The following is a 15,743-nucleotide window of genomic DNA, read 5'->3' on the forward strand; positions in this document are numbered from 1 at the left end:
TTTACATTTTGTACTTTGGAGCCTGTACTTTCAATGTAGTCTTATTAAAGTATTGGACAGTTCATTATAGGAAACACTCTTTTTGCCAACTTAGAAATAATGCAGCTATTGAGAGGTGACACAAACTCGAATAATTAGATTTTTATGTGATTTTATGAAGGGATGTACTCACTTCTGTTGTACAGTGTACATATTAACAAATAACATATATAAATATTTAACATAATATTTAACAAATTAAACATCTAGCATTTAATATGTATATTCATTATAGTAGTTTTGAATCTGTTGGTTCACAGAGGTCAAAGCTTTCAGTGTGTGGTTATGAAACACAGCAGACACAGATGTCTCCTTTCTTTCAATGTGAGGAGTCGCTCTCATATCTGATTGGTCCAAACGGCCGGAGGCGTCCTCACAGGAAGGCTCTAATTGGTCAGTTTTATTGCTGTCAGTCATGTGGGCGGTATTTAAAAGCCACGTAACGAGGAAGTGACCGCCCCAGACGTCTGAGTCTCACCAGGGCAACGCACAGCTACGATGTGGATCGTTGTGCCGATTATTTTGGTTGCTATAGTCATATTTGTATTAAAATATGTCTTCAGCAGCCCCGGACCGAATCCCTTCGAGAGGGACACCCGAGAACCGCTTAAAAAGATGGTTCACGACCGGAAAGAGAAGAACAAAGTCCTGAAACAAGGTGAGTTAAACCATAGACTGTATAATAAACATGGACGTAGCGCCTGGCTCCAAAAATGAAGCCTACCCGGAAGTGTGAAAACTTTCAATATCACACCGTCCGCTAGGGCTGGCTCTAAAAAGCTCTGGCTCAATTCATCACGGGAAAAACTAAAATTTGATAGACTGCTTTTCTACAGCTCAGTATTTTTTTTAATTAGCTGTTATGGTCAAAACGAGAGATCAGGTCGCGGATCTTAAAATAAATCATAATGAATTTTATATAGAGCGTTCAAATTTGCGGAGCCAGGGGGCGGGGCTACTTTACTGACAGTCCGGTCTGGAATGATTGGCAGGTTCTATGGAGGAGGTAGCCGAGACGCTCATTCAGCGTAAACTCTGTTCTCGTTTGGATTTACTGTGATATGATCACTGTTGCTTTATTTATTGGTGAAGCAGCAGAACATTTTCCGCAGATAGTTTTTCTGCCTGTTGGCTTGTTTTAACCAGTTTTCTACCTTCGGCTGATTCTACCAGCAGACACTGAAAGGACTCTGATAGACTCAAAATTAAATTGGGCTTTTTAATTTTTGTATAAGTAGTCCATTTTCCCCAACATGCTACACACCAGTTTTGTTTTTGATTTACAAACGCTGTCATCTCTTCCATTTTATAAATATCCAGTGTTATAGCCATTTGTTTGTTATCGAATTCTTACTTGCAACCAACAAAACACTCAACAGATATTTATCCTTTTTTCTCCAGTAATGTGGTAAACATCCAGAGTAAACTGTATTTCAAATGGAATTATACATTTAAAAATGTCTTGCAGTTTTCCAAGAACATCCTTTAATACTGTCCAATAAGTGGGCAGTACAATAGGATATGAAAATGGTTTGCACGTTGGTCTCCACACTTTCTCCAGCAGATAGGAGGAGTTCTGTCATGGTGTGTTTTTTTTTTTTTTTTTGACATGGAGTGATAAAGTATCAAGGTTTTCCATCCATATTCCTTCCATCTCTGTGAGTTTGTGCATTTCCACTGGAGTTTCCATATTGCAGTCCATTCCTCCTCTGATACAGTCATCCCTCCTTCTTTCTCCCACATTGTCTTTACATATTCAGTGGAATGAAACTTACGATTCATCAAACATTTATACAGAATTGAAATTGGCTTCTTGTTCGTTTTCTCATCATATGAACATCTAAACAATTTCAGTAAGTCCATGTTGCTCTCTGACACTGGATCTACTTTTGTTTCTATATAAAGACATATTTGTAGATATCAATAAAAGTCTTGTTTTTCCAGTGCATATTTATGTTTGTGTATTGAAGCTGAAAACTTCACCATCCTTAATCAACTTGCTTAAAGTTGTTATCCCTTTTACAGGTCCAAAATTTGAATCATGAGTCCAGTTTATTTGGTAGGAAGTCACAATCATAAGCTTGCTATTATAACATTACAATGTCTTTTTTCAGGTTATATTCTTTAACCACATTTTTCCATATAGAGAGAGCTCATTGAACCCAAGGGTTATCAGTAGTGTCAATATATTTTTGATTATTCACATCAGCCAGAGTAACTTGTATTGGGAAAGGAAATATTTTCTCCTCTGTGCTTTTCCATTGGGCATTATATGATATGTCACACCAATTAATCAATGCCTTCATCTGTGCTGCCCAAAAGTAATCCCTTAGAGATGGCAGACCCCACCCTCCCTTCTCTTTAGACAATTGCAACATCTTAAAGCAGACTCTTGGCCTTTTTCCTTCCCATATATATATCTCGATATCATCTTGTCCCACTCATTAAATTGAATTTGATCAGTTTGTATTGATAAAGTCTGAAACAAGTATTAGAGTCTTGGTAAAACATTCATTTTGATAGACTCAATCCGTGAATATAAACTGAAATATGGAATTAAATTCCACCTTTTCAGATCTTCATTTATCTTTTTCTTTAGTGAAGTATAATTGAATTCAAAAATTTTTGTTTGATTTTTTTGGTATACTAATACCCAAGTATTTTAAGGATTCACCCTGCCACATCATAGGGCACCTAGTAGTTATCTCCACCGACGGGTTGTAGTTGTATGAGAGCGTTTGGGTTTTGTTTAGATTTATCTTATATCCCGAAAGCCGACTGTATTGTTCAAATAGCAGCATAAGTTTGGGAAGGGAGTCTGTCGGATATCCGAAATAGACCAAAATATTGTCCACTTAATAAGCTAACTTGTGCTACCTTTCTCCGTTGGTTGAATGTTATAAGTGAAATGCTTCAAAGTTCTAGTATGTTCAGTTTTTTTTTTGGGGTGTGAAGTTGAGTTATGTTAGTGGACAGGTGATTTCTCCGTACAAAATAGCAGTTAAAGTGCTGTTAGCCCGCTGTAGGTAGCAAGGTGTAGGGCACTGGGAGCTGTAGGGCAAACTGTCCGCACAAACGTTAGCTTAACTTAGTTTAACATTCAAATAAATATTTAAAAATAGCTTGCAACCTGCAGCAAGGATTTCTGATATGTCTATTTCTGAAAAAAATAAATATCTGTTCAAAACTATAAAACAAATCTGTCTGTTCCTTTAACTGAAACTGATGTAGAAATTACACATTTAGGCAATTAATTTATAACTCAATAGACAGATAATAATCTAGCAACAGTTTTTTGGGGTATTTTTTCAACTATATCTTTAAGAAACCAGTTTACATTCTTGCATAGTGAAAGAGCTCAGCTAAAATGCCCAAAACTTATGTTAGCATTTGCTGGTTTTCTTATGGCTTTATGGTGCCAGAGTTTCTAAAGTTTTATCAGTAAAATAATTCAATGATTAATTAAAATAGAAACTGAAAAATAATTAAGAGTATCACTTAGTTTAATGCAATATTCATCTAAACGTATCATTTAAATTCAAATGATATCAGATCTGTGGGGTTGGAGTGGAAGTTGTAAAGTTCCAAAAGTCCCAAATCCAGATTATTATTATTGTTTTTAAAAACATTAATCCATAAACCTAAAGATATTTAATGTAAAGTGCACATTAGAATGTTGTTGCCTTTGTGAAGCTGAGACCAAATAATGCTGCAATTCTCTGATTGTTATTTTATGGATGTTTTTATGTATTTATACAAACTTTATTTAAAGTCAGAGTACATTGAGGTATGAAGGCATCATTTGAAATATTGCTGAGGAAGAAAATAAAAGATGTTGACACTCAAATTAGAATCTATATAACATAAAAAAATAATAAAAGACAACGTAATATAAATCATAAGAATTTAAACAAATAAGTCAACCAAAACAAGAACACCTGGAAGTAAAATAGGATGATTTATTGATTGACTAGACCCTAATCCTTGTTATGTGCTTGCTGTTGCTTTGATATTTTGTTTCCATGTCTTCAGGTTTCTTGGCCAGTAAAGTCCCAGACAACCTTGATGCCATCATCATCGGCAGTGGGATCGGTGGACTCGGACTCGGGGTGCTGCTGGCCAAAGTTGGAAAGAAAGTCTTGGTTCTGGAGCAGCACGATCGAGCTGGAGGATGCTGCCACACATTTACTGAGAAAGGCTTCGAGTTTGATGTTGGTGAGAAGAACTTAGAATTAAAATGAACAAAGTGTTGCTTTCCAAACAGCAGAATATAAGCAAGTAGATGTTTTGCAGATGTCTGTGTCGACTCTGTCATCCAGGTCATGATATTCCTAGGAACTTTAATAGAAACAACGAGAACTTCTCTTTTAGATTCATGAATGTTCTTTAGGCTAAAAGAGAAGTCCATTTGCTTTCTATTGAAGATTCTAGGACCAGCTTTGCAAATAGATCTAACTTTATGTATTAAAGTTCTCTCTCTGAGATTTAGCAAGGTGAAATGGGAGAAGTCAAGTCACTGTTTTTATACAGCGTATTTAAAAAAACAACCATTGTGCAAAAGTAAAAAAAAGGCTATGATATGAATTCATATTAACTTAACAAGTTTAAATATTGGGTTTAAGATCCTATAGTGTTATTTAAACAGAGATGTATTACTGGTTAAGTGAGGATGCATATTCCACAGGATAAATCAAATCAAGCTAAATAAATTAAATGGACAAACTTTGGACTACAGCATTGCTTAAAAAACAATCTGCTTATTAGACATAATGCCTAGGCCATGCTCTTTACATACAATTTGTGTTTTATGGGAGTTTCTATTAATTTTTGCTAATTTTTTTTTAATATTCCTGCAGCTGTATCTACATGATCCCTCACGTAGTCAGATTTTTACTGGAGTAATTTGCATATTAGAGATTCAAACCCTACAAAATAAAACACTACTTTACCTGACTTTAATTATATTATATTATGACTGAGATCCTTCAGTATTATTGATTATTGAAAATAGCCTAACTAATATAATAGTACAGCAAAACCCTCATGGTATTATGAATTACAAAACTTAACCTAACTAATATGAATGTTAAGGCTGAGAAGTTGCGGTGTTATTGAATATGGAAATTTAAACCTTGAAACCCTACAGCGTTATAAATTACAGAACTTTACATATTTAATATAAAGATTATGCCTAATTCCCTACGGCCGTGAAGATTAAAGTGACTAATTTAGAGCTAAAGTTTTGACTCTACAAACATTCTAGTCTCATAATAGGCTAACATAAACTGCCTTTTGTCTCTCAGGAATCCACTACATCGGTGACCTGCTGGACCACAAGCCGTTTCGCTGCATGCTGGACCAGATGACGGACGGACAGCTGCAATGGGAGCCTTTGGACAACCCGTTTGACCACGTGGTTGTGGGACCTCCAGAAAACCGGCGACGGTACCCCATCTACAGCGGCAGGACTCGCTTCCCCGAGGAGCTGAAGAAGTGTTTCCCTGGAGAGGAGAAGGCCATCGACGAGTACATGAAGCTGGTGAAGGTAGGAACCTGTTGCACCACAAGTCGTTTTCAATCAGATATATCTGCAAGCTGATACTGTGTCATTAGCAGCTGAAAACGTGAGGGGTCTTTTATTATTTTTACACGATAAGGGGACTTGTTTTGCTGTGGAGACCTTCACTCATTATTGCAGCGTGTAAATGTCTTTTCTCCCCGTCAAGCATGCGTTTAAAATCTGCACTTTAGCGCAGACGAGTTTTGTTATCTTTCAAGCCAGGCAACATTCTTGTCCAGGTCATAGTTTGTACTTTTTTCTTCTTGAGAAACTCTTGTGTAAATTTGTACTTTGGATGGTGTGGCCCAGATGAGCTTTGTTATCCAGAGTTCTGTTGATGTTGTCGCTGATATTCTTCACATAATTAGCTGGAAATGCAAAGGTTGGAGGAACTGCTGAGCTCTCCTATTAGCTGCAGAGTTGCACAATTTCACCCAGCATCATTGCAACAGCGTTTTGCCCTGACACACAGATAAAGCAATGTCACTGTCTTTACCTGTCAGCATCTTTTTATTTTTCTATGTAATATATTACTAAAATCTCTTAGCAGTTTGCAAAAAAGAACAGCACAGTGTAGATCCACGTGTAGGAATTAAAAAAGAATGACAAGGAAGTCATAAAACAGATAAATTGTATATAAACAACATGGCTAAGACATTATTTTTAACAAGTGCATCTGTGTTTAAGACAAGTTTTAGTGCATAATATCTGTCCATTTTCAAGTTATCACTTATACATTTCCATTTAAAGACCCCTCCCAGTGAAAATCCAGTTTGTTTACCTTGTAAACATGTCCAAGTGATATTTTTATATATACAAAAAGACAGATCATGAGTAAAAAAAGCAGTCAACTCCATTTTATACACAGAAATATGCCTTTTTTAAGTGACTTCAGTGAGTATATATTCAGTCAGTTTGCAAATGCTAGGACAGTGGTTTCAATTTCCAAAAAACATCCTCAAAACCATATTTGTATGTCTAATGACAGGGTTTTTCTTCACTCAGTTTGCATCTCAGTGCTGACTACATGGCAGTAAGATAATGTACAGTGAAGGCAATAAGTCAGTGTTCCCTTTGTCTTCCATAGCTGGACTAATCTGTAGAATGGTCTGACTGCACCACATTCGCATTCAGCTAAAAGGGTAAAAACAAAGCTCTGGTGTGTTTGTATGTCTTTAAATTAAACATCATGGTTTGCTTAGAACAGGATGCAGCGATGGGGTATTTGTTTTGATGGATCTATTTTATTCTGCGAGATGAGCACGGTCTTAAAAAATGATCACCAAAAAATAAAACCATCTTGGGCAAAACTTGAAATTTTCATTGTGTAGGTTGCTAGCTTAGAGGTTCTTGTTGTTCCCAGTAGCAAAGGATGTTTTGAAAACATCAACAAACAGACAGTGGAAGGGAAGAAGAAAGCAATGGCAGGCTTATACACATAGTCTACATTTGGTGAGTCAGACTAGTGTTAATTACTTGACAGAAAACGACATTTTCCTATTTCTGATCAAGTAAACATGTCTAAAACCTCCTTGAGGGATGGTAGAAAGATCTTAGTGTAGGAAACCACTTTTAAAGGATTAAAAATTATCAGAAGCAGTGTTATTTTTGGAAGTAAAAGTAAGCTCTTTGCTTAGGCTCTTAGTGTATGTGCTGCAGAAATCATTTGTGCGTCTGTGTTTTGTTTTTAGCAAGTTGGTCGGGGTATTTGGCTCCTGGCTATGCTGAAGCTCCTCCCCATCCCCATGGCCAAGTTCCTGATCTACACCGGCCTCGTCCAGCGTCTGTCTTCCTTCTTCAAAATGGCTCCTCGCAGCGTGACAGAAGTGGTCAATGAACTGACGGAGAACAAGGACCTCAGGGCTGTTTTCACCTACATCTTCGGCACCTACGGTAAGTCCTGGAGTTAAAGCTCAGTCGGTGTGATCAGATCAATCCTTCAACGTGCTGCTCACCATTTTTTTTCCTTCTCTGATCTGAAGGTAACATACCCAAAGATGCCAGCTTTTCCATGCACAGTTTATTGGTCAGTCACTACCTGAACGGCGCCTGGTATCCTAAAGGTGGAGCCACTGAAATTTCTTATCACATGATCCCCATCATTGAGAAGGCAGGAGGTGCTGTTCTGGTTCGAGCTCCAGTCAACCGCATCTTATTCAACGATTCTAAGGAAGCTATTGGTGGGTGAGATTCATTCAGTTCTTTCTGCACACAGTCACATCATGTAGATGCCACAGAGGAGGTGATGTACTGGTTTTTATGTTTCCAGGTGTGAGCGTGATGAAAGGTCAGGAGGAGGTCCATATCCATGCACCCATGGTCATCTCTAACGCCGGCATCTTCAACACCTACCAGAAGCTGCTGCCCAAAGAGCTGCAGGCCATGCCAGGTAAGATGGTAACAGCACAACCATGGCTAGAAGTAGAGTGAACTTAGTAATATAACAGTTTGCATCAGTCCTATAGTGAAATTAAGTTCAGCCAACCAGCTACACTGAGTCAGTGGGAATTAGCTTTTTCTCTCCAGTCAAAAGTGTTAATTACCACTTGCTATATGATTTATAGCTTTAAACATAAGTTTTCCGAGTAGTATTCCCATGTTATTTAAAAATAATTTCTAAGTGTTACATACTTAATTACCATGATTATGGACACAAGTTTGTAAATTGACAAATTTAAAAAATCTAATTGCTTCAGTGTTAAGTATGTAGGTGGAGGGGACTTTAAATCCTGACCTCAATGTTCATTAAGTTTAATTTCATATAGTAACCTCAACTTGAATTTAGTTTTAAATTGACTAATGCAGCAATTTGAATTTAAGTTCCACACAGTGTTATAATGTTAACCCTTCCCAGTGAAATAATGTTAGTAACTATTACAGGTTTAAATCAGTCTGTTGGATTTCTTTTTAAATCTTGTTGCAATGCATTTAATTGAGTGATGGGAAGAGGTCCATTGAAATGATTTTAGAATCCATATATGCTTTGTGTAAACACAGTCAGCAGTTCAACCCAAAAATTCCTGATTTTTAAAAAATATTTTTTACATAATCCGGCTAGAGCAAACTCTCTGTTTTGGTTACTTTTTTCAATGAGACTTAGAGAATAATTACATTTTTGACGAAATAGGATTTTACGTGTTGATTTTGTTCCATTTTCGCCACGGATAATTACATCAAGGACTGTCAAGAAAGCTCAAAGTCTGACTCTTCTTCTGTTTTTTATAGCTTCTGCCCCTGATAAATGGTGTTATCTTGCATTACTTTAAAACACAACAGGCCTTTTCAACCCGTTGCCAATTTTGAGGTTCAGAGGGCTAAATAATGAACTATTCAGAACAGAAAATGTCTCAGTGTAGTGAAACATGTACAAGTGACAATATATTTAATTTGTGATGGTCTAAAACAGAGAAAAACAGCAAATCCCCTCATTTGACAGGCTTGGAAAAGAGATAGTGAAGCTTTTTTTTTTTTTTATTTAGTGGGAGATGAGTTGACAATCACAACACTTGTTGATTAATCCTCTTCTGATTGAACCACTAACTAATCATTTCAGCACTCCAGGAGACACTCCAAAGCGGTACTTGTTCTTTTCCACTAATGAGGACAATGACTCACTTCAGGTCGCTGTTATCGGCAATCTGTTGTAAAATTCTATGCTGTTATTCTTCTGTCCTGCAGCCATCCAGAAGCAGCTGGGTATGATGAAGAACGGCGAAGGAGGTCTGAGTATTTTCCTGGGTCTGAATGGAACCAAGGAGGACCTGGGCCTGAAGGCAGACAACTACTGGATCTTTTCTGAGAACAATTTTGATGAACTGTAAGTTGATTATTGTTTGAATTTAAACAGAGGCTGTCTAGCTTGTAAGGCCAGTTTTTCTAGAGTCTTTGCTCCTTTCAGACACTCCCTCCTTTGTTAATCTGCTTCACGTTTGAATGGGCACCCTCGTCATTTTTCATAAAATGACAGCAGCAAGTATTTGGCAACTAATCAATTAATCGTTGCAACCCGTTCCACCACTTAATGCTGTTACATTCGCACACATAAGTAACACACTTTGAGTTGTATAAAGGGATCTGAGTAAGGCTTTTTCCACATTTTAGCACCAATATTTAGTCCAATAACATCACAGAAAAATCACATTTTGTTGCCAAAATCACAGAACACATTCATCATTCATTAGCTCTGGAATTTTACACCTCTTATAGATAGATAGACTTTATTAATCCCGAGAGAAATTCAAAAATTGAAACTGAAATAGAAAAAACTTTACTGTGATAAAGACAGAGAAAACCACATTAATGACACTCACCAATAATGAATGTAATCTGAAGCTGATGTTCAATTTGTTGCTCCCAGCTGTTGGTAGGAATGTTTCCTCTGAGTTTATTAAATACCTGCAGGATCCATGTGAGTGTTTCCAAAGCAAAAGAGTTGCACACATTCACACATAGGAAATGTTGAGCATGTTCATTTTTTGAGATAGAAGACAAACCACTTCTCTCCAATTAAGCTCTTTATTTTGTAAATATCAGTGTCTCAAAAGAATCTTGTACAAGGACCTTTTCTATTTGGGACAGCCTCCCAGAAAAGGATAAAGACTGATATGAACAGAGCATTTTATTCAGTGTGGTGAAATGTGATTGGTTATAGAACACAAACATACAATTCAAATATTGAAATGTGATTGGCTAAAGGTGAGGATAAACCGTGGTTTAGACTCAGCTCTCCCATTAGTTGATGCACAGATATGTCCATATCTCTTGGCACATGATTCATCCAATCTCCAGGAGCCGCACCCTGTAAAAAGAACCCTCCTGCAAACTTTTTCCCGCTTTCTACCAGTTTGTATTATTCCATTGTTAGCTCAGATGTGATGCAGCCATTAGTGGTATTTCACAGGAAAGATTATTTTGGTTTCCTCCCTTAAACAACCTTGAGTTTAGCAGTTTCGGTGCAATTAGTTTTTATCTTATGAGGAAATAGCAATATACTATGAAGCAGAGTCAATCTTTCCATCATTTTGGTGCGTGCGTGCGTGCGTGCGTGCGTGCGTGCGTGCGTGCGTGCGTGTGTGTGAAAACACTCTTTGTACTGGTGTGTGTGTGTGTGTGTGTGCGTGCGCGTGTGCAGCTGTAACTTTTTGACCTGACTGTATCCATCATGTATTTAACCCTTCAGAGCCTGGGGTTAATCCCCGCTCCCTATTCAGGTCAACATAACTCATACATTAATTACACAACAAATTGTTATTAATTTCAATATTGTAATACTCATATGTGATATCAATTTCAGTGTTCAGTTAGTAGTACCTTAAAAAATAAATCCTAACAGAAACAACAGAAATAACTGCATAAATTATCCCTGACGTGGAGACAGGATGGTTTGGGGTGTGCTGTGGTGTGTGACTGAAGCCACGATGAACAATTAAAGTGAAGAGACAAAATGCTGTCACGTTAATGAAGCTGTAATGTTGCATATACTATGTCTGAAAAGGATTTCATCTGAACACTTAATGTGAATGTGGAAATGCATATTACAAATACAGACTTTAGAATGTATTGTGAAGATTTTAGGCTTGAGTTCACAAAATATTAGTAGACTGAGGAGTTAAATCTAGTGGAAGCTGTTATCTCTTATTGCACTCACATGTATAATTCCATTTTGCCATCCTGAGAATGCTTGAGGTTTCATTGTTTTATGTTAATGTGAATCTGTTTCCTTTCAAGGGTGGAGGAATATTTGAATAGAGACAGAGAGGACTCTGCTAAAAAAGTGCCTTTGCTGTTTGTTGCCTCTCCGTCAGCTAAAGATCCAACCTGGGAGGAAAGATCACCAGGTACAGATCACGACAAGTTTACAGGGAAGCTCGGTTCACGCATGACCTCTTACCAGTGTGGCCAGTGTAGAAAAACCCCACCTGGCGATTCCACAACACGGTGTGTCCTGCTTTTTCAAACATTGTTTTACTTTTCCTTCCCATCAGGAAAGTCTACTTTGAGTCTGGTCAGTTTTGCCAACTATCAGTGGTTTGAGGAGTGGAAGGATGGCAAAGTGACGAACAGAGGACACGACTACAAAGCTCTGAAGCAGGCGTTCATCGACTCTATTCTGGAGGTGGTTATGGATGTTTTCCCCAAGATCACCAGAGACAAGGTAAAGACTGAATCTCTCCGCTGTCTTCTCACTTCTCATTAGCGTAAAAGGGCGAAACACTGATGAACATCGGTCAAGTTACAAAAATAGTGCAACATATTATAGCGACCCTCTGATGAATGGGTGAGACTTTATCCTGTTCCCTGGTTGTTTATTGAACCTTCACACAGGCTAGTGTGAAAGCTCAACATCAACAACAATATTCTGTTATCATTTTGTAAAATGACTCATACATGCACGTAAGTCATTGGTATCCATGACTTGTCTGAAGAACTGATCGATATCGTGATGCACGTAGCAGCTTTGTTTACATTTCCGCTGGAGTTCCGACTTACGGCGAAAATGGACTTCCATCGATCTGCAGGAACAGAACTCTGACGTAAGTCGAGGACCCCCTGTAATTTAATATTTAGTGTCTTCCGATACCATTTTCCAAGATAATACACACTTCAAGTGTGCAAACGTCATGGACAATTGCTTAGCTCTGCAATGCAGTTAGAAAAATAAAGCATTTTTGCTTCTAATTTTACTTCTAAGTTGCCCATGTTACATAGGTGGCCATGAACCTGAAGCTCTGGTAGGGCACTATCTGAAATGTAGTATGGAGAGGGTAGAGTATTCAGCGGCTCCAGAAGCTCCAACATCCTGTTTTCTACTTTCATGTCAGATTAACTGTAGTACCTAGTAGTACCACAAGGTGGAGCCTTCTTACCGTTTAATGCTGTTACAACCTGAGGAGGCATCAATCAGACTCCTGAAAGCTCTGTGTTGGCAAGCAGAGAGCATTGTAGGGGTTTAGCTAGCATGAACGCCATGAGAAAGACTTCCATGATGCTTAAGGTCCTCCAGACAGCGCCAGTAGACTTTCTGCAAAGTGTACCATGGTAACTTGCAGTCATTAAGTTTAGATCAGTGACAATAGTGATCAGTTAAAAAGGCTATGATCGACCTCGATTCTGTGACATTGACTTTGGACATCCTGAGTCCATGTGACACAAATTTAAAAAAACGTTTGGATATGCCTCCCACTTTGATGAAAAAGAAATGCAAAGAGTTAATCTGTTATTTTATTTTAAGCATTTGAGGATTTGATAGTTTTCTCTGTCATACTAAACTAAATATCTTGGAGTTTTAGGCTATTGGTCGGACATGTAAGGGATGTGGGAAATACTAACAGGCACTTCTCATTATTTTTGTACATTGCAGCAACAAAACAAATCAGGGATATATTGAGAAAATTATTGTCAAATTAATAACTGCAAAATTAGCTGAAGCCAAGCTAGTGTTCCAAGTACACCTGTGAATTCTGGGACAAACCAAACAAACTTCTGCTTTTCAGCTTTTGTTGATAGCCCTATTGCAAGTGTATGAAATGCTCATTTACAGAAAACTGTTAAATGGTGGCGAAATGTAAATTCTTTTAATGCATTATCTGCAGTGAATATTAACCACCCCAGACTATTACCTGAATAATAAAAATACAGTAGAATCATCATCTTTTTTTGACAAACGCAACAAAAATTGAAAATATAGAGACCTAATGGAAGGAGGAGTCATGGCACACTGTGGTATTTGATTGTGATTGAATACTGTATATTAATATAACTGTGTTTGTGTAGATCGAGTACGTTGACGCTGGAACCCCCATCACAAACACTCACTACATTGGAGCCCCTAAAGGTGAAATCTATGGAGCGGATCACGGCGTCGCCCGGTTCTGTCCTGATGTCAACGCCACAGTGAGACCTCAGACTCCTCTGAAGAACCTCTATCTGACAGGTCTGTGCAGCTTCATTTTGTCCAGTTTTTGAACTGAACACAATATTCCTTCCATTTCTCACACTTGTTGTTTCTGTATCGCAGGTCAGGACGTGTTTGTTTGCGGTTTCGCCGGCGCCCTCGCTGGAGCTCTCACCTGCGGTTCGGTCCTCCTCAACCGCAACCTCCATCTGGACGCCATCGCCTTGGCAAAGAAAACCAAATTTATGAACGAGAAATTGAAAGGGGAGTAACTTCTCAGCTGAGTGACCACTACATACTGTAATTAACCACCACTGTGCTGCCACACTACAGATCAAAGACTTACTGGGAGTCTGAAAGCTAATGAATCGATATAACAAAGTGGGAAGTTTCATTTTCCACATTACGTCATACCAGCACTGAGCTGCTTTAACTTTGGACTGCTTCCATTTTTGTTGAATAGTCAGTAACATAAGTTAAAAGAAGGGATGCTGGATGACTGAGTAGTAAGACCCACCTGAACTCTTCTCAGCTAACATCATGTGTTCACATGTTGGAATTCATATGCACTGTGTTGTGTGATATTTTATGTACATTTGTTTTTACATTTACCTCTGTGCCTAATTATGCCATTTTTGTTTGGTTTAAGCTTAGAACAGTTCCTCCCTTTGATTTGAATCAAAAGGTGCAAACAATAAATTAGTTACAACTTTTTCTGTGATGTGCCGTGAGTATTTTTTTGCAGTGTTTTCAATAATTGCATTACATCTGTGATGAATAATAGAAAACTTGCTCTAAATTTAAAACTAGCAGTTTAGATTTATAAAATTAAAAATAGAGGCCTCAGGGTAGAATCTTACTGAAATGAAAGTTGATGCAACTTTTTTTCAATATTTCAGTTTATTTTGCATGAAATATTTGATCTCTTTTGGCTTGGGGGAAACCAACTGTCTGCAAAATGTTCAATCAGTCTTCAGAGTTTATTTCTTTCAGTTGGTCTTTGCTGGATGGTTGAGTTTCTCTGTCTTTCCGTGAGTGTTTTGTTGGATTCAGGTCAGGCAACGTCCTTGGTTTGCTCATAGTTTTCACTTTTTAAAACTTATTTACAATCTCTTGCGTTTGGCAGTAAGTTTTGGATGGTTCTCTTGTTGGAACATTCCTCTTCTGCAGGCCCGGAGTGATCTAGTCAGTAATTTGGTGAAAGTAGTTCATTATCCATGAAGTCACTTTAGGAGTTCGACCACTGTAGCTCTGATTGGTGGTACTATGGTTTCCTCATTTCTTTTGGTCGGTGTGGTCATCCTACTGGAACCCTGTGTTATTGAGGTGCTACAACACTTAGCATACTAGATAACTTATGCAAAGTGTAAACATTCAAAATACAGGCAAACACTAGATCACATTACAGATTGTATATTGCTTGGTTTCCTGTGCAGCTTTAGGCTTCTGTGAACACTGTCTGGGTCACTTTCTCTAGACTTACAAGCAGAACTAAAATCTCCTAAGTGTGTGCTCAAGACTGTGAGGAGATGGACCAAACAGACAGAGTCAGAATTCCAGGTCTATTTTGATTGGAGCTACAAGTTTTGTGGAAGTTTTTCCATTTTCTGACTTTTCAACACTGAATCGTGGTCAAATTAATTTGGCTTTTCTGACAAGAATTTACAAAAAGAAGAGTCTCAAATGTCAAGAGAGTGCAGTGAATGTGTCTCAGTGACTGCAGTGTAAAGACACTTGTGTTTGGATGAATCAGTACGTCTTCATATAACTACACCATGAATACAGCAGAGCTTCAAAGTACTTATTGAGTTATTGGAAAGCTTAAGTCGTGGGATGAAGACAAGAAAATGTCTTTATGAAGGAAACAACATAAAACACAGCTGCTACACATCAAGCACAATATTAAGTCTGAGATTTCAACCTGTTAAGCTTTATTAAAGGAATAAAATGCGAAAAATTTCTACTTAAAGATGTTTAAAACTCCAATTTTTGACAGTAAAGTCACCTCAGATCGATTATTTGATTATTTACAAGCTGCATCACCTGAAAATGATTTCAGTTTAGCTCATTTTGAGAAATTTTCAGAGACCTGAAAACTCTGAAATGCAACATGAACTTTTCAAGGATGTAATGCCATCGACACATGCAGAAATATTCTAGTCTGTGTTCTATTAGCTGCAACACTAACAGTGTAAAACTAAACTGGCTAAGGCTAACCCTGGACCACTGTTCCCTCTAAACTGCGCGCGT

General features: G+C 37.8%; 1 protein-coding gene across 1 annotated transcript; it reads left to right on the plus strand.

Annotated features, from left to right (window-relative positions):
- The first annotated feature begins 491 nt into the window (after positions 1-491).
- Positions 492-14,207, plus strand: retsat.2 (retinol saturase, tandem duplicate 2). The gene is made up of 11 exons (XM_023278752.3): positions 492-697; positions 4,072-4,254; positions 5,343-5,584; positions 7,291-7,492; positions 7,582-7,779; positions 7,869-7,988; positions 9,278-9,416; positions 11,327-11,436; positions 11,584-11,753; positions 13,373-13,532; positions 13,617-14,207. Exons 1-11 carry the CDS (start codon positions 538-540, stop codon positions 13,763-13,765), a joined length of 1,833 nt encoding a protein of 610 aa, XP_023134520.2. The 5' UTR covers positions 492-537; the 3' UTR covers positions 13,766-14,207.
- Positions 14,208-15,743: the final 1,536 nt, after the last annotated feature.

The sequence above is a fragment of the Amphiprion ocellaris genome, chromosome 19, assembly GCF_022539595.1.
Source record: "Amphiprion ocellaris isolate individual 3 ecotype Okinawa chromosome 19, ASM2253959v1, whole genome shotgun sequence".
Lineage (NCBI taxonomy): Eukaryota > Metazoa > Chordata > Actinopteri > Pomacentridae > Amphiprion > Amphiprion ocellaris.

Bases quoted from the DNA above. Each gene is read 5' to 3' on its own strand.
- retsat.2 (XM_023278752.3), top strand. From the start codon at position 538: ATGTGGATCGTTGTGCCGATTATTTTGGTTGCTATAGTCATATTTGTA. The intron at 698-4,071 runs GTGAGTTAAACC...CCATGTCTTCAG, and splicing joins GAACAAAGTCCTGAAACAAG to GTTTCTTGGCCAGTAAAGTC. The intron at 7,989-9,277 runs GTAAGATGGTAA...TCTGTCCTGCAG, and splicing joins AGAGCTGCAGGCCATGCCAG to CCATCCAGAAGCAGCTGGGT.